General features: G+C 42.4%; 1 protein-coding gene across 1 annotated transcript in view; it reads right to left on the bottom strand.

Moving 5' to 3' along the window:
* Window positions 1-2,935: 2,935 nt before the first annotated feature.
* atrn (attractin) overlaps window positions 2,936-19,264 on the bottom strand; it is a 110,993-nt gene continuing 94,664 nt past the window's right edge. Inside the window, exons 28-29 of the mRNA XM_041060111.1 lie at window positions 9,483-9,597; window positions 2,936-6,143 (exon numbers count right to left, since the gene is read on the bottom strand). Coding sequence (XP_040916045.1) covers window positions 6,019-6,143; window positions 9,483-9,597 — 240 coding nt within the window. The 3' untranslated portion in view covers window positions 2,936-6,018. The remainder of the gene's footprint in view (window positions 6,144-9,482; window positions 9,598-19,264) is intronic.

The raw sequence follows: 19,264 nt of genomic DNA, 5'->3' as shown, positions 1-19,264 counted from the left end.
TATGTACATCAGTAATTACAAGTTCATTAAGCTATTATCCTCAAGTTTTACACGTAGTTTCATCAGCTTCTAGTAATGCTTGTTCATCTTTACACTGCTGTCTTACATACAAAATATGCTATGTACTGTAGTCGCATTTTTAAAAGCCTGGAGAGGTTCGCCATAAAACCATTCAACAAACGTCATTCACAATACTTTCTCATTATTTACAAAAAAAAAACAAAAACAAAAAACAGAGCAACTGCTAAATTATACATATTAACAAACTACTTCATCAGTAAATATAATGCCGTTATACAAAGAGAGACCGAAAGAAAGAAAGAGGGTAATGCATGATTTTACAGTGACCTTATTCTGATGCTTCAACCTGTGTATTAAAGCATTTTAAATACATAATAATGCTGCCAGTGTTTGACAAAAATTCTACTTGGATTGTGAATATTAGGAAGATTTCCGGTAACTAGTCACACTTTATAAATACGTGTTTTGCTGGATATTTTCATCAGTTAATACAGAGATTAAATAAGCTGCAATAAGGCCACTGTAAAGTTAGTGTTACCCAATAAAGATTGAGGCTTGGAGAGCGGGGCGAGACAGATGGAGTCGCTCATCTCTTTAAATCAAAGCCAATTCAACAGGTATTTCACAGGTAGGTCTACAGGGGCACGACGGCAGACTGTGCACAGGGTTCCTACACATTTCCATTTGCAAACTTCTACACTCCCTCTCAGATATTTGCAGCAGCTCGGGGCCACTTCACACTCAGGCAGCTGCAGATGGTGGAAAGAGGTAATCATCTGGAAATCTGAACTTTAGGACCCAGGAATCCTGTAATGCAGTGCCACAGTAAAGATCATGTTTACCAACAGGACTGGGCTTTGATGCGTTAGACCAAAGGGAGAAAGTCAAAAGGTTTAACCTTAGAAAGTCCAGCTCTGTCTGGACAGCGCAAAGGTTTGTATTGTGCTCTTGAGTTTTGATTAGTCACTTCTATGGGCCCTCAAACAGGAAGGGGGGACACTCTTCTCTATTTTAGCTAGAAATTGTGATTCAGGGGAAGAAAAAAAAAAGGTGTATTTTTCCATTAAAATTGTGACATTTTAAACTCCTGCCACATCCACACAGGACTTTTCAGTTATGCTGTTTTTCAGTAGGTCTGGGGACACGCGCACCCATCCAACCCGTGAACATCCACCACTATTTAAGCTGCAAGGTAAAAGCTTTGGATCACAGAGTGGAGGTCCCGCCTCCGTGTCTTTAAAAGCTCGAGTGCACCGCATGTCTCCTCGCTGTTTCACAATAAAAGTCTCCTGCTGGTTTGCTCGTGGAAAACTTTTACTGTGAAGCAGCAGGAAATGTTTGGATCGCATCAGCACTAACTTAACAACCTGTGGAGTTTCTGACCAGCAGTGGCACTATGGACCTTACTGATGTGAACTGTGAACAGCTACAACAGCCAACAACATCTAACCACAAGTTTAACCAACCAGTCAGTAAACAGTCCAACCCAGAAGCCCAGAGCTGTGTCTGAAACAAAACATGTTATTATAGCATTTAGGCCATATTCTCCAGCCCCACCATGGAGGTCCACGTTAGTCCTGCCCTAAACTAACAGGGGAGTGCGGGAGGTGTCAATCAAGCACCATCTGTACACACCCACTCAGTCCTGAGAAGACGTCTGATCAGCCATAAATAAATGAAAACGCCTGCGTGGGTGGACCACAAATGTTGAAGCTGCAATATATCGTCTAAATTTCCCTAATCACGTTCGATACTTGGAGACTTTGCAGACCTGTGTAGGAACCACTGTGAGGCTGCTGACAACAGATCTGGGTCAAACAGTATTTACAGATGATAGAGTTTGTTTCTGATCCCTCTGCTGACACTGCAGTTTGAAACTGGTGAGACTGGCCACACAGGACAACAAAGCAACATCCGGAAAGTTCAGTCTGTCAGCAAAAAGTGTGTTAAACCAATCAGAGGTAAAAACAAACATCTAAGATTTACACCATCAGACCCCAGATCTGTTTGTCTGAACCACCACGCAGAGGATGATGGTTAGAGAGGCTCTGGTTAAGCTGGAAACCTTTCATCTTCTTTCTTTATACATCTTAAACTCGGCAAACCTTCTCTTACATGGTCCAAAGCTGTGACCTTTCGGTTACTGTGCTGTGTGTGTGTGAACCACTGCACCACCCTCTCACCCAGGACTGGAGAGGAACTGAAGATCACAGGATACTGGGACTGACAAACCACCCTGCCAAGTTCCAGTTTACAGATCTACCTTGGCTGCACAGGTAATTTTTCATTTTACATTCATTTACAAACAAAACAAAACAAAAAAAAATAAAAATAAAAAAACAAAAAAAACAAAAAAAAAAACCAAAAAAAACAACAAAAAAAAACAACACAATCTTGAATCTTTGTGAAGTTATTACTACAGTACATTTGAATCAGCCGTAAAATAGATTCATATATTAAGAGGCTCATTGCAAAATGAGATTTCTGCTTTGTGTTAAATTAAATAAAATTTTCAACTGAAGATGACTGTGGTCATACATTTTATCACTGAATATTGTTACCAAAGAATGCAGTAAAGTGATTTTCTAACTGAGCAGGTAGTGTATTGTGAAGTGAAACCATTCACCTACAGAAAATCAAATATGAGATGTCGGCTGATCTCAGAGCTGCTCGTGTTCTGCTGACGCTGCAGAGGACAGAGACGTGGTACATGCACGCTCCAGGCATTTCTGTGTCAGGAGCACATCGCCCATTTGATGATGGGTCATGTGATGTTGCAGGTTTGCTTCCCTCTCTCTTATCTCCATCAGCTCAGGGTCACAGTCTGGCTTCAGTTTTTGTTTTAAGCTGCATTTGGGCTTCTCATAAATAAAGCTGCACCAATGTGCTAACAAGTTACAACAAGTGGAATTTGGTTTTGTTTTTTTTAATAACGTGTCTGAAACAGACAATCTCTCATAATGAGGAATTGTACTCAGGTCAGTGGAAGCGGAAGCATTTCTACCAAGGAAGAAGAATGTTGTTTCTACATCCTGAAAACATTCCCGCTATTGTCAGCACCTTATCATCCAACAGGATTTTTGGACTGGAACAACACCTCCAAACAATGGTTGGTTACCTGCCAAACAGAATGAGAGCGCAGGTAAACAAAGTCAAAAAAAGTCCTGCACACCTGAGGATAACTGACAGATGCGTGGGCGAGAGACTGTGGTACAAACCGTAAAAATAAAACTCCCACAGCCTGACGGTAACAGTGTTTAATAAAAATGTTTTATACGGCTCAGAATGGCTTTTTGTGGGAGGTTTGTCTTTAATTTGTACTCAAGTGGACAAACTCACCAAACACACGCCAAATTTTCCCACATTTGGCTGAAAGCTAACGGTGATTTTTCTACCATCAACTCTCTGCAGAGGCGACAGAATGAACATCAAAACCTAAACCGGCCGTGACGGCTTCAATTAACGTTACTGTAGTGGAGAAAAAAGCAAAAACTGATTGATAATAAAGCGCGAGAGTGAAGTGCTTTGATTCCTCAGTGCACATATGAACAAAGCTAACTCCTTAATGCCGTGATGCTCGCTGGGCTCGCTGAGTGGAGCTGTGAGCACATCCAGCTCTCTATAATTACAGAATGTCAACTTTGTTCATGCTTTCTGCTCTGACCTTTTTGCAGTGCTAAAAGTGTGCCCTTTAACCAGATGATGAGCAGTTCTAGTGTGGCGAGCACATGTGAGAGCCTGGAACTAAAAAGGCAGAGCTCTTTAGGGCAGAATGCGAGTTATTAAATTGTTCTATTACTGTACTTCTCTGAGGGTGGGAAGTTAATAACTTCGCAAGGGGGAAGGAGATACGTCTTCTATATCAGTGTGTGCCTCCGCTTTCAAAGACCTGCCGGTGTTGTAGTATGAGAGTTATATATTTAGCAAAAATGACCAGTATGGACTAATTCAAGCCTGCTGTGATATTCAGTGCTGAAGGAGAAAAGATGAAAAGGTAAGAAACACCAATCTGACACCCTGATGCCCTTACAACACAGAAAATTACTTGTGACATTTCAAAGCAACAGCTCTGTTTTAAACTAGCAGCCTGAGTTTTTTTTCTTTTTGTGTCTCTTGTGTTTGCCTCGTGTTTTTCCATTTCTGTTTTCCCTCATTTTCCCCAGTTGACAAAATGTAATGTTTCTTTAAAAATGGACCAGTGATTTCAGATAAGGACTGTGGAAAGAGCAGGTAAAGCAGATATAAAAGGAAGGAAAAATAATAATAATAATAAAAAAAAAGAAGGACCAGCTTAGAGAAACCTTACACACGGAGCACATAAAAGGAATAACCCAAAGAGACTCGGCTAAAAGAGAATTTCAAGAGGTAATTTTAAGAAAAAGCAATGGATGTTTTTCTTTCTTGTCTTTTTTTTTTTTGGTAGAATGAATACCCGAGCTCTTCTATGAGATGTGGTCAATTCAAAAGTCCCATTTAACAAAGGTGCAAATAAGGAAACAGACAATGACATTTGCGACGTGGCTGGTTATTGTAGTGATGTATGTGTACGCTTGATGTTCAGAGTTGTTGGCCTGGTACCATTTAAACGTTGGCATTAGCAGCTCCACTGTAGCTGCATCAACATGGACACAAGCGTTTCCTGCCACAGTGGTAGCACTGTACGGGGGTAGGTGGGAGCATGCATTGCATTTGGGGACACGGCAGGAGCAATTAGAGGCTATGGATTTCTTAGGCAACGACCAGAGGATGCTGAACCGTCACCCCGGCTCCCCTCACGCAGATCGCCCTAATCACTTCAGTCAATCAGAGCCAGGCGATCTATAGGAAACCTGTTTCACATGAGCTCGAGGCGCAGCACTGCCAAAGGGACAATCGTTAAACGCTGGAGGGTTTTCTCACCACCAACTGTTTTTCTGTGTGTGTGGGAGCCTCAGTGTGTGCACCTGCGTGTGCAGAGATTTTGGCTTTCATCGCAACCGGAGGAGTAATAATTAGCTGGAAGTTTCAACTGCCACCGGCTTACGATCCAGCCAGGCAGCCAGTGTGGGTGAGATGCTGCCGTGCTCTTGTTTTGTACTCGGCCACACCACCAAAGAGGTTGGGAAGGCGGTCGGCGTGGCAGGCAGACGGCCACAGAGACAGAGAAAGAGAGACGGGCGGAGACAAAGCTCCAGACAGGCCACAGAGAAGACAGTGGTAGAAGACACAGAGGCTGATTAGAAATGTCACATACTCTTTAGATGGGCTTTGGCTGCACGGCTGGCCTCCTACAGTGGATCCTCATTAAAGGAAGACTGAACATGCTGTTAGCTTGCTTGGGGGCCAAACTGTACAGGACTCCAGTGACACCAGCCCTCAGTGCTGAGCTGCGAACACGACAGCAGGAGACAATGGGCTACAAATGGGTCAAGGGCCTGGAAGGTTGGTTCGTGGAAGAGTGTGCGAGTGTGTGTGTGTGTGTATTTTGTGTGTGCATGTGCAGTTGAACATGTGCAGTTTGTTCCTGCCTTCAAAATAACACAATACAAAACAAAGAACAACAATAACTTAAGTAAAAGGAGAATATAGAGGGTTGCAATGTCTCTGGATTTTTCAAAAACTACGAGACTCTTCTAGCAGCAAGCCGTGGCCGCCTCGACTCTAATGAGGCGGTGTCGACAAATGTAAAATGTTTTTTTTTGTTGATGGGAAAGGGTGGAGTAAGCACCTGCTTTGTCCCTCCGCTCCCTCGGCTGCTCCCCCTCCTCTGTGTCCAGTTTCTGTCATTCAGTTTGAGGGGACCAAAAGTTCCTGTGGGAGGAGAGAGAGGGGAAGCCCACCGAGGCTTCAGTCCACCGGACGACTCGGCCGCTCACCGAAATGTTCCAGTTCTGTGTCCCAGCATGCACCTCTCCCCGCCAGAGCGGAGCTGGCGGAAGTCTCTGAAGGAGGGGGCCGAGGCATGGGGCTAATGGGAGAGCATTGGGCTGGGAATGGTGGAGGAGGGCGGGGGCGTGGTCAGATACAGGTGGACGGCTGTGCGGTGGGCTGCTGTTTGCGGCTCCTCAGGCCTCCAGACTTCTCTTTGTAGCCCACACACATCTGCTGAGAGACGTCCACCAGCGCGCTGGCCACCGCCAGACCTGCCCACACACGAAAACCATGATTAGGTGAAGGTCACGCACAGATGTATACGCCATATGTCCCACAAGTTTTGAAAATGTAAAGGTGCCACATTTTCAGTGAATGAGAACTAACAACATTTGTTCTAATTGAGTAAAAGAAAAAATATAATCAGTTAATAAATTAGCTGAGAAAATCAGACTTCTGTGATTAGGGGTGGAAAGTAGACGCTGCTCACAAGACAAAAGTCTGGGAGCCACCGGTCTAAATGAAAAGTGGTATCAGTGATCTTAACTCATCTGCACACACAAGCTGTGTCCCTTCTATAAATCATATTGTGACACTATATAAATACTAATTAATATTATATAGTGTCACAATATAATATTAATAATTGATTAAAACAGATGGATCAGCCTGGCTGATATTTCAGTCAACATTAGCTAATTGCAGATGAGATAAAGATCTATTGAGAACACTGGGCTTTACCTTGAACTCATTTATATACACTTCATATAATCTATTATCTTTACCTTTTTTTTAAAAAAAATTAGTTTGACTTTGATTTTTTCCCCTTTCATCGTTTTCCACAGTGCATTTATTTAGTGCCTTAAGTAAAGTACTTTAAACTCCCCTTTGTGTTTGAAAGCTGCTGTACAAATAAACTTGCCTATTAGCATGTACCTCTTCCATTTCCTTTTATGTGTGACACTGTGGGACAATAATGTTCCTTAACAACAGCACACTCAAAAATCAAGTGCTTTTTCATGCATACTGATTTTGGTCTGCAATTTTGTCGCTTTTCCAGTGTGAACGTCGTACGTACAGAGAGTAGTGTAAACACACACACAGCCACATACACAGGTGGTGAGATCATAGACTCGCAGCGCAGGCAATCATTGACTTATACCACACTTCATTAACATTTATTAATACTCTCTGAGCCATGAAATTCCAATAAACTCCATTTATCTCCAATGATGGATGCATTTACCCCGATCGAGTACACATAGCCAACGGCGAAATATAAATTCCGAGGGGAGAAGCAGCGGCTGGGATCATATCCTCTGAAATCATACAAACTGACAGTCTACAGTGTAACAGGCCGCAACTCTTGGCTTGTTCCTTGATCTAAAAGTGGGTGGTTCAAATCACACAAATGAGGCTCAGATACAAACCAGAGAACATCCGCGGTGCTGACCTCCTCTTGGCTGTTTGGAGAGTTACAAGGTCAGTTATTTTGGGACGAGCTAAACTGTAAACAGATGTGCCGTGAGGTCGTAACGCTGACGACAGACCGGGGGCCCGAGGAGTCAAAAACGAACGCGGTCGGATAGGAAACGAGTTAAAAGCATTATAACGGGAGACCCTCGCGGGCATGTGAGCATGGTAACATAGTCTCAACGAAAGCTGCCCGAGGGAAAGGTCCACCGAGAGCCGAGACGGTTTTGTTATAACAAAAGGACTATGTCGTAATTAATAAGGGCCTGGGGCGTGCTGATGGTCTGGAGACTGCAACTGTGGGAGGCAAAAAGGCGATAAAACACAGACGGGGGAAAATACATAAAGAATCAAGCTGAGTTCTTGTTTGAGTCCTTGAAGACAGTGGAAGAAACAGAATGGTAAAAAAAAAAAAAAGAAAGAAACTTAAAGCCAAGTGAAGCGCTCAGTCCTGAGTCTTATCAGACTGTCTTAGAAAGACGGATAAGGAAAACAGATGAAGGACGGATGGGAAAGTAAAGAGACCGAGTGACAGAGCAGTGGATGAAAGGAAGTAATGGGCTCAACTCTCTGAGCTTTCAGACCGTCCCAGGAAGAAAGAAGAAGGGAGATAAAGAAGGGTGAGAGCACAGGTAAATGGAAGGAAAGACACCGGGCTGCATTTTAAACCCAGACCTCACAGACAGGAAGGAAGAGAGGAAGAGTACGGAGAGGAAGAAAACACAGGAGTGGGAAAGAGAAGAGCTGCAGTATGCTTAATACAGGGAGAGGACAACATGCAGACAGAAAGATGAAGAAGGGAAGAAACAGGTGAGATGAGAAAGGAAGCAACAAGCAGACTGCAGCCTTCATTTCATTTCATTTCACCACACAGGACTGAAAGGAGGAACGAGAGAGTAAGGAAAACAGAGGAGGTAGAGAGGGAACAGCAGAAAGACGAGCAAACGCAGGAGAAGTGCTGCAGCATCACATGATCTAATTACTGTAAACAAACGAGGCCAAGGTCAAGTTGATTGGTGGACTCTGTTTTACATATCACTGTTTCTCGACACTAAGACCGCATTTCCCATAATCCAAAGTGCTTCTTCTAACACTGAGATGTTATTCTTCCTTGTTTTTTATTTTTTCAAAGAGAAGTAAAATGAGTCACTGTAGCTTTCAGGTTCTCATTAAGCACAGAGCAAACAGAAGATGCAGGATCTTCATACGCTGAGAGATCAGCCACTACTCCCGCACCACTTCACGCCAGGTTTTCAGCCTTAGTTGATGGTGTCTCATAAAAGGTGCAAATTTTGTATATGCACTTCATCAGTGTGCCAAAATGGGTCTGGTGCCTCTGGCCACTTTGATTTATAAACCAGCCTCGACTAAGCCGACTACATTTAAAAACATTCGAAAATCTTTTTGTTACCGTCTTGTCCTTTGATCATGAGTTCATTTTTTCCGGTCCCCCAAAACAGTGTTTTCTTTTTCTTGAGCAGCTCTTCAGAGAGTGGATGAATCTGAAAATGCTGGTCTCTAATTGCAACACGGAGGGAAAAAGAAAGCCTTCCCCAAAATGATGACAGCGCCTGCACAGAATTGTGAATAAGCAAACTCTCCTGTCTTCTCTTCAGCTCTCTCTGAGGCTCTTCTTTGTTAATACCAAGATATGTGATGACACAAAACAGGTATAGGATGAAAACTGTGTGTTATGCTTTTTTGAGACCACCACAACCAGTGGGAAACCCATTTAACTAGCTGAGTGACCAGGTTGCCTGTCCCCATGTCCTCACTCATGATGGCTTCAGCAAAATTTTGGAGGGAGAACAAGTTTAGCTGCTTTCCTTCGTGGAGATTCACTGTAGATGGAAAACTTTTTTGAAAACAACCTGAAAACACTAGTGTGAACACAAGTTGGTGTGTCAACACTATTTTATCAGAATAGTTTTTATCTACTCTGCTGTGGGCATGGCCAAAAATTCTGTGCGGGCAGGATCACGAGAAAGGCAATAAAGAAGAGCAAAAGAAAAGAACGTGAAACAAGTTAGAAGAGCTAACTGTAGGGCTAAAAACCAAGGAGGGACAGGAACAATCAAACAAAGGCAGATAAAGTGAGGAAAGAAGAAAAACAGGTGAATTCAGCTGCTGCATCTCACCGGACTGTCCTGGAGGAGGGATGCCACCGGTGCCCCTGGGTAACCGCACAAAGATGGAGAGCACGGCGGCTTTGTTACCAAAGCAAGGCTCCAGGGCGATGGGTTTTGGGACAGACTGTGGAAAGAAAAAGAAAAGCAAAAAAAAAAAATTGTATTACACATCACAAGCTTCCCAAATCCTGGTGAACACACAACATTTTCAAAGGCATGGATACCAGAGGCTTTGCTGTTACTCTTCTTGTTTGTGTCAGCAACATGCACAGCAACCAGAAAAAAAAAAAAACCCTTTCCATCCCCTGTTGAGATACACATACTGATCTGCAGGTACAAATTGGATTCCCCCCCCCAACCCCCAGAACCCCCCCCCGCAAAAATACCCCACTGTGCACAATTTCATGACAATGCCGCCTGTGTGCTACGTGGGGACGCGACTGGAAATCAAGTGGTGGTGCTGGGAGCGGAGATCTGTGTCAGTGGTGCTGGCGGTGCACTCCTGTCGCCGCAGGCTGCCTGACACACCTGACTCTGTAATACCAATATCTCCTGTTTATCAGCAACTCATCCATATGTGGGGATGAGTCCCCCCCGGTAAACACTGGCCGGATATGCTGCTGCTTGCCTCGTACAATATTCATGGGTTTACCTCGACAGAGGATATGGATACGGAGAACGCCGCCACCTCGGCCGCATACAGATGACTCCCTATCTTTCTCTTGCCATCTCTGTCTCTCTCTCTCTCTCTCGCTGTACTTCGAATTCCTGAGCCGGACAGGAAACTGGGCCATGGCATGGTTTCACACACTCCTGAGACTGCCTCTCAATACACACACATACACACTTCTAAACATACAAGTTCAATCCCTTCCCACGCTGGTCTTCATACTCTGGAGAGTTGAGCTTAATGCCCCAAGTAGCTGTACCACTAGACTGTGACACACACACACACACACACACACACACATATGAATTCCTCGCACTGAAACACACATTTTTACACACATGCAACTGTATACACACACACACTTTTCACCTTTTCATACACAAATTCATCACGGCTTCTGTAACTCACACACTCACACACACAGTGTAAGTGTACACATGGGAAGCAGGGCAGTAATAATATTCAGGCTCTGACCCATTTTACACATTTATTCTCTGCTCCCCTCTCTGAGGCTTACCTTTCATACCAGCAGGATACACAGGCTGTCACACAGGTAGCCGGGGAAGTGGCACAAAGACCTGGATGAATCAGTGTGTGTGTGTGCGTCTGTGTATTCAGTGCAGATGATGTTGTAACACAGGGAGATTCTGTATTTGTTCTTACCCCCACGGATGCGTGTCTGCCTGTTTATGGCACACGTGTTTTCACATGTGTATCAGTGTAACTGGCTGTGTGTTCAAGCAGTTTCTGACAGAGGAGGACATTTCAGTCCGGTAACCGGTCTGGTATTTTTACATGCCGGCCTGAAGAAGCCCCCAAATAAGTTTTCTGCAAAAGTCATGACTGCAATTTCACCAGCTGAACTATTTCTATAACACTTCCAACACGGCTGTACCTTCAACCACGGCTTGAAATATGGACACATGTCTCTGTGGGTCTACACAGACGAGTGTGTTATGAATAACTGTAGGTCACAGAGGAGCTAATGCACACACCTCTCAACACTCAACAACATGTCACGGGGACCTGAGCATCAAACAGACTGATTCGTGGATGAAACTGAGCGAATAGTGTTGAAAAGAAAAAAAAAATTCTTCTCCAAAGACACAGCAAGTATGCAGATAGTAAAGAACAACTATATGAAAAAAACAGCCATGCATATGCCTCTGATTTCTCTGCCCACGCACAGCCCCCAGAACCATGTTACAGGCTTTGTAATGCATTTGTAATTTAATTATTGGCTCTTATGCACAACTTATAAGATCAACTCAACAAACAACAGCGACATGTACTGTGAATAGTATGAATAAGCCAATTTTAAGCCCTTGAGGAGATTTGTCTAATCTCAAATCAGTCTATAAATGTTGTTTTTTCCTTTCTTTCCATTGCAACTGTGGGAGGAAACAATGAAGCAATGAAAATGCATTTTTAAGAAACAAAACAACGAAAACAACAAAAACAAAGACTCTTGGAAAAAAAGAAGTCTCCGGCATAATGCAGATACAGGGAATCATATAGGGTTGATTTTGATTAGACCAGTGAAGCAGGGGACTGCAGCTGTATCTGAAATGTTCCTGTCATGTTGTATATGTAATGGAGACCTATGTTTGAAAGCTAAAAAGTCCTTATTACAACAGACAAATGATAAATGATGCCAGCAATGTTTAAGATTTCATTTCTGAAAGGGGCTCATGTGAACGAGTGCATGCAGCCAAGAACTTAGCTGAAAAGGTTATGAAGAGTTTGTTCATAGTATGTTTGTGTGTGTCTGTGTGTGTGTTCTTTGCGTGCACGCCTCTGAGCTTGCACTACTTTTCAGCTGTGCAGATCCTGGACTCACACACATGCAGCGTTACAGCCCTCTAACGGGTGGGGGGGGGGTCAGATGCAGACAAATGAGCTCATAGAGGGTCAGAGCCACCTGCAGTCACATCAGCAGCAGAATCAACAACACACACACAGAAAATAACAAATACTGAGACACATGTCTGGATACCAGGACTGTGCACCGCTTCTCAACTCTGACATGCTGGAGCTTTAACAATAAATCATTAACACAGTGTTTTGACTTTGAGAAATGAGTGTGATTAATGTAAACAAACAAGATGTTGGAGAGGAAAAAAAAGAGGCGTAAGTGCTTTGTTTTACATCCCCTCCATCTTCTGCTCCCTCCTTGATTATCTTTGTTTCCGCTGTCAAGTCAAGTTTATTTAAAAAGGAGAAAATTAAGACAAGTTTGTCCCAGAGGGGCTTAACAATCCATCCAGTTTAACACACCCTCCCTCCCTAGACCCTTGGCTTGGACACAGAGAAATTCAGAGACACTTTATTACTGTAAACAAATAAGACCAAGACTGAGAAGACTGATAGCTTCTACCAGCCTGCTGAAACAAGGATGTATTCATCCTCATTAACAAAGTAAAAAGAAACAAGCCAGAATGATAACTAGAAAAGGCAAGAGGGACGAGCAGCAACAGTTTCCAGAACAGGAAGGAAGATGTTTCATGAAAAATGTGGATTCAATTATGAGAAACACAAGAGCCAACAATACCACTGCTGCGAAGGAGAAGCTACAAATCATCTTAACTGTGGTCTAATTTGTTTGCAGTGAATAAACAGTATGAGAGTATCAAAAGTAATTTGACTGTGACATCATTTATCACAAATGCTTCACATGGCACTTGTGTCTAATCGTCTCTGTGTATCTAACAGAAAAAAACAGAACAGGGTTAATGGGTTTTCTGGAAGGTTCATCCCTGAATCAGCGATAAATGGTCTTAATAGTAGGACGCAGTTTAGGTTTACAACCTTTACATCATGTGACAAACACTTTTGCTTATTTAACCGGCTGTCGTCATAGAAACCTAACCAGACAAGGCGCACAATTTCAGCCACAAACTCCCTTTGTTTAAATTTCACTTGTTAGATATGTCAATACTAAATTTGGTCAACTTTTAGCAGTGAAATTAAACATCCATTAATCTGGCAGAGAGCCCTGTTGGACCCCGTCAAAAAAAAAAAAACAGGCTCCTATCGCTCTCTGGAAGCACTTTAGAGAAGCTTCTTTAAAAACTCACGAGAGGGGTGGGAGTGAACCAGATAAAAATATCCTAATTAAATACAGAAAATGAGCAAATTACCATTTTGTTTTCCATTTGACTGCAGTAAAAGCCAATATTATCCCCCAGGGCCCCAAAACATTAATATCACTTACAGCGTTGTGTGATAAATGAGTGATGACTCAATAACTAGATAAGACAACCAAACTCTCAGTATAAGGATCATTTCTTTCCATTTTCAATGTCATGGAGCTACAACATCATTACATGCAGCTGACGTGGATTGCTGAGAAATGGGAATAAAAACACTGACAACTGTTCCCATACAACATTAGGTGGTTCAATATCACACTTGGCTAATTTCACTCCTCGATCCCTTGGTACAAGGGAAGATGAAACAATTATTTTGGCCTTGCCAGAAGCAGTTCAACCAGGCTTGGTTAGCTCCAGTCTACAGGTCTGTTTTTGCCTCAAGGAAAATGTATTTTCTCATCCGGTGTGTTTACAATTGGAAAAGTGAGGGCTGCCCGCGATAACCCGAACATATCTGCGCTCTATGTGTAAAAAATAAATAAATAAAAGAAGAGGAAGACTGGCAGCTTTTAATTTTACAGCTTAGGGCTGTCATAAAACTCGTCTGCCAAGTCCAATTTCCACTGCAGCAGCTGCAAGCTGCTCTTAGGTTCTTCGCTTGTTTACATGCTCATTTCTCATTTTCTAGCACCAGCATCTCATATTCAAACTGGAGAGAGAACAGGCACTGCAAATAAATTTGGAATTGGAAGAGGCTTGCTGTCAGACTGATGTGGGATGTGACAGTGGGATCATTTTGTTTTCAATAACCTTGTTTTGTAATCAATTTCATTGAGTGTTCATCAGAACGACTGTTTTATCCAATATACAACCTCAATTTCAACCTGAGCAAACAAGCCAAGCACTTCACTACCCATTTTTGACAAAAACAAAACTGTGCAAACCCCCCCTAAAAAACACAGTTTATCTCCTTCAACACACATGTCCACTTTATTTTGGCCTGAGCAGTAATTAAGGGGGAAAAACAAAACAAAACACCTTGAAAAATTCAATTAGCCATCCTTTTAAACTCTTTGTGCATGCAATTTTTTTTCTTGCCTAAGATGTTCCCCAAAGGCAGTGTCTTTTCTCGTTGTCTTCTTCAGAGGCTGCCTGTTAATAACTTTCCCCAGCAGATGCCTTTTTTTTTTTTTATAGCGTTGAAGCCCTCCCCTTGAGTCCCCCCTGCCCAACCTCCTCTGGAGAGTTATCTAGACTGGCCAGGCAGAGCGGCGAAAGGTTTTGTTAAATTACCTCCAGTAATTAGCCCAGCACGTAGCATCGCTGCTGAGCCCACACACACATACACACACTGATGTGGGCATACACTGCAGCTGCATGCTGCTCTGCTTTCATCCACTGCATTCATCTCTACTTTAGCAGCAGCCGGGGATGAGTTTCCCCCCGCCAGCGACGAGAGCAAGTCAAACTCCCTGTTGCTATGACTCATCAGGTACAGCCACGTCCACTGAGCCAACTTTGTCGAGATTTTATTCAGTTGGCTTCTGTTTGCCAAGAAAATGTTTTGTCAGCCTTTAATAATAACTCCATATCGCAACATATTTAAGCTGAACACTGCAATAAAAATAAAAATAAAGACAATAGGACAAGTTTCAGTTGATGTTATCTGTAGAAACTAGAATTCTGGTTCCCGATATGAAACATGGGCAGTTAAACTGAAGTGACACAGATCAGATAGATCAGAGTTCAGCTTTGTTCAGGAGTCACAACAGAAACACATTAAAGACCATTCTTGCTACGAAAGATGCTACGAATAACATCACAGACAATTTACATCTACATCTACATAAAACTTTACATTAAAATCGTACTTCAGTCACATCTGTTCAGTCTGTTAAAAAGCACAAATCTTTACCATGCACCTGTCTATAAGTATATGATCAGAACTGAGCATTCCTCTGGTATTTTGACCTTTGACCTTCATTTTTTCTTGTCAGTCATGGAATTTCGGGTTATCACACTCACACGATTGGTCTAAAACTCAGCCAAATGCTTATAGCCAATAGCCAAATGCTTGTACATTAATGCAATACACAATGAGTGGAAGGGGAGATAATGGTGCGCCACAACCATGACAGATAAAACAGAATTCTCCCCCAACCCCCGTTTTTTTTTTTTTTTTTTTTACATCACACGTCCCGATTTTCTCTCGTCCCACGGTATCTATAAATAAAAGCAGAGCATTAGGCGTCACAAAGGTAATCATCTGCCCGTGAGGCTGGGGCCGCAAGCTCCATTTGGCAGAAGCTGAGTGAATATATCTCATCGGCGGAGCAAGTTTGGACTTCCCACCGAGGCTATAAACAACTTTAATGATCTTCAGCTCAATGTGCAGCGCCCGGCCCACAGTATACTCCGATTGCCGGTCTTAATACACTACTGTAGCGTCCTGATAAAACAGCATGGAAACAAGGGGAAGAACCTGCTCTGAGTCGCTCAATCTGAGCCGGGAGGAGATAGGATAGTGTGCGCTCACCGTCTGAGCTGGTGAGGGCACAGAAAGCTGAGGAGGAAGATCTAAATTGGATCTCTGCTCCTGGGCTGCTCCTGCCCTGACGGAGAGAAGGAGAGCAGGCCCGGGAAGAATGGAAGAAAAGAAGAATAGAGGCGGGAGAAGAAAAGGTAAAGAAGAGATGGAGGAGGAGGTGGAGGGCACCTGATTTCCCCAGCAAGCTGCATCTCTTCTTTCTGCACAACAGCACAACGTGTGCACACATGCCAACACCCACACAAACATGCAGACGCACACAAAAAAAACAAAAAACACACACACGCGCGCAACAGAACCAGCAGATAAGGCCAACAGAAAACCCCAGACAGCTGATAGCATCAGTAAAGGGCTAGTAAATTAGAGGAGAACAGTACAGTGAAGTAAGGATGTCAGACGAGAGAGGAGAGAAGAGAAGAAGCAAAAACATACAAAGAGAAAAGATTTAAAGAGAAGTGCAGAAAAAAGGAAAAGTTAGATAAACAGCACAAAGAGGAGAACTAAACTGAAACTAAGAAAAAAGACAAAAGAAGTGGAAACAACATATATAAAGGGAAGAACAGTGAACACAAAAAATGTGATGTGAAAAGAAAAGAAAAAAGGAGTAAAAACAGAAGAGAGGAAACGATAAAGAAAAAGAAAAGAAAGATAACACCCCAAGAAAATACAGAATAAGAAAAGAAGCTGAAAAAACTGAGGATGCAATAAAAGAAATGAAAAGGAGAAAATTCAAGCAAAAGGATAAGAGAGAAGAAAAGAGAAGAACACAAAAAAGAGAAGGAGAAAGGAAAGGAGAATTAGGAAAAGGAACAAAAATAGTCAACAGAGCTGAAAAAGGGACAAAAGAAGAGGAAGGGAGTAAAAAAGGAAATGAGGCAAAGTGAGGAGAGAAAGAAGTGGAGACAAAAAGAAGAAATGGGATGATAAAAACCAAGAAGAACAGAAGAGAGGAGAACAGAAAACATGTTAATGGAAGAAAACTGGAAAAAAAGAGAAGAGCAGAGAAGACACAAGCAAAGACATGAAATGAAAGCGCAAAATGGAAAGGGGAAAACTGGACAGTACAGGGTAAAACACTAAAAGAAGAAAATAAAAAGAGGATAAAAGAAGAAAAAGGGAAAAATTTAAAAAGGAACAAAAACAGACCAGAGTGAAGGAAATGAGAAGAAAAAAGGAGTAAAACAGAAGAAAGAAGATAAAAGATAAAGAGACAAAAAGATGATAAATCACAAAGAACATGAGAGAGAAGAGGAAAAAAGAGAAAAAACAAAAGATACAAGGAAAGAAGGGTGGAGGAGGAAAGAAAAGAAAGATAAGATGAAGAGAGAGGAAGAGAGGAGGGCACATTAAGAGAAAGGACAGAAATAGAAAACAGAAGGAAGAGCAGAAGAGAACTGAGGATGGATGAGCAGAGAAGTGAAGAGGCGGGATAATTTCTGTTTGCGCAGGGATTTGATTAGCTGCTGATCTTCCCGCGGGGCCCTGCAGCCTTAGCTGCGAGTAACCTTGTGCTTGGGCGCCGAGCCCCTTGAGATGCATGGCCCCTGTCAGAGCCGAGGGGCCCCGAGCCACGCTGCCGAAACAGCCCTATAATTCTGCACTACATCTGCATTCAGAGGTTATTCATCACAAAGTGCACAGTCACAAGTACACCTGCCTGTGGCTCCGTGCCGAATACTCAACTGCAATTTCTATAACTCTGTACTATTTTTATGTTTAAATGTTTTCTACCGCTGCCTCTGCGCTCAATATCTCCATTTAAATCTGCTCTAACCTGCTTCAACTCTGCTGACACGTTGAACTCTTCTCTATAATCAAGTCTCTTCAACAGCTTAATCTCTACTTACAGTCTGCTATACTGATATTCCTTTACCTATAAACCTACAACACCACTTCTAATGTACTTTAACTCTACATTAAAACCTACTCTAGAATTCTGAAACTAAACCTGTTCCCAGATTCTTTCAAGAGCAAACAATCTGTCAGATCATGACTTGTTGAGGGAGGTGTTTGCAGGTTAAATGAGAACTCCACCTATTTTACACATCAAAGTGTGTTTACAGGTCTTGCGGCGTATTACTGCATAAAAGTTAAAGAAAGCCGTTTGTGTCTCTGGAGGGAGCTGTGTGAAGTCTGATAAATGTCCTCCAGCGACGGCACACGAGTCCGCATCAGCTGGGACTGAAGACTAAAAGTTTCAACGTGAAAAAAAACATCTGGGGGAGAGAGGTTGGACAGAAGTGAGCTTACCGGACCTCTGCAGCCTGCTCGAGGCTGCATTCACTGATGCTAGCATAACACACCCAAATCTGCGACTGAACTGGCAGAGGTTGAGTTGCATTCTGGGTAATGTAGGAGCCAGGTTTTGATAAGGGTACAGTTTCTTGGTCATTGTTTCTGGAAAGATATTTTTTTTGGTTCAGCTCCATACACCGGTGTACTGAAAGAAGTTTCACATAAAGATGTCTCCAAACCTCTGCACCACCAGCTACTAATACTGGTGAGAAAATGTGTTTTAGTGATTTGGAAAGAAATAAGTAAAGAAATGATAGAAATTCAAAATTTCTCAAACCAAATATTAGCAACCAAATTCAATGACTGCTAAATATTACAAAGGTTAAATGTGAAGCCAAAGAAGTTAAGTTTCCAAAATCACAGTTTAAGCAGAACTGCATTTCTGCACGATGGTTTTTTTAAATGATTCATTTACATTTGTTTGATTCAACTATTCAGTCATATGGTTAAAAACTTTGTCTTAATCTTCGCTTTTGGTCTTTGTAGCTACACTAAAACAATATCAACACACCTGAAAACTAAGTGCAAGAGGCTTGGAGTTTGAGTATAGCCTTGGAGGTTAAATGAAATGTGTCACTTTCACTTCACTTTTCGGGATCGACAGAATTTGAACAGGGTCTTGCTGACCTGGTCTAATTAAACGTGGTCCCAGCAGCAGCATCATTATTTGCTCTAAATGTTGAGCCACATATTAAGAAACACAGAACGCCTCTTTATAACAAACTGTCTTTCACTCTATATTGAACTCCTGTATGAATGGCTTTGCTCCAGCTAGCTGTACATCCATATTGACAGAGCTCGCTACCTTCAGTTTCTCTGTCAGTATTTCAAAAACACAGATGGTCCGATGCACCAAAACAAGACTGTTTTGTAAGATGAATCATGACTTTAATGATGTCCTCTAATGTTCTTTATTTTCATGCCAGCACACATTTCCTGCAAGTAGGCGTTTTATTTATTCCAAATGAATAATATCTCACTGTTGGAACGAAACTCTTATTTCTGAGTATAGTCTTAATCTACATTACCTTACTCTCGTCTGCATGTATTTAACTCCAGGGTTAACTGAATTCATTCCCATTAGAATTCACTGCCTACCCACAATAACTGGCTGTAACTGGTATAATGTGCTGTTACTCATCAGCAGCCCATTTTCATCATTGTCCAGCCTTCACACTGTCCCAGC

Source organism: Toxotes jaculatrix, chromosome 17 (genome assembly GCF_017976425.1).
Source record: "Toxotes jaculatrix isolate fToxJac2 chromosome 17, fToxJac2.pri, whole genome shotgun sequence".
In the NCBI taxonomy this organism is placed as follows: domain Eukaryota; kingdom Metazoa; phylum Chordata; class Actinopteri; family Toxotidae; genus Toxotes; species Toxotes jaculatrix.
Note: the sequence above shows the minus strand (reverse complement) of the source record. Positions and strands in the feature narration are given on the sequence as shown.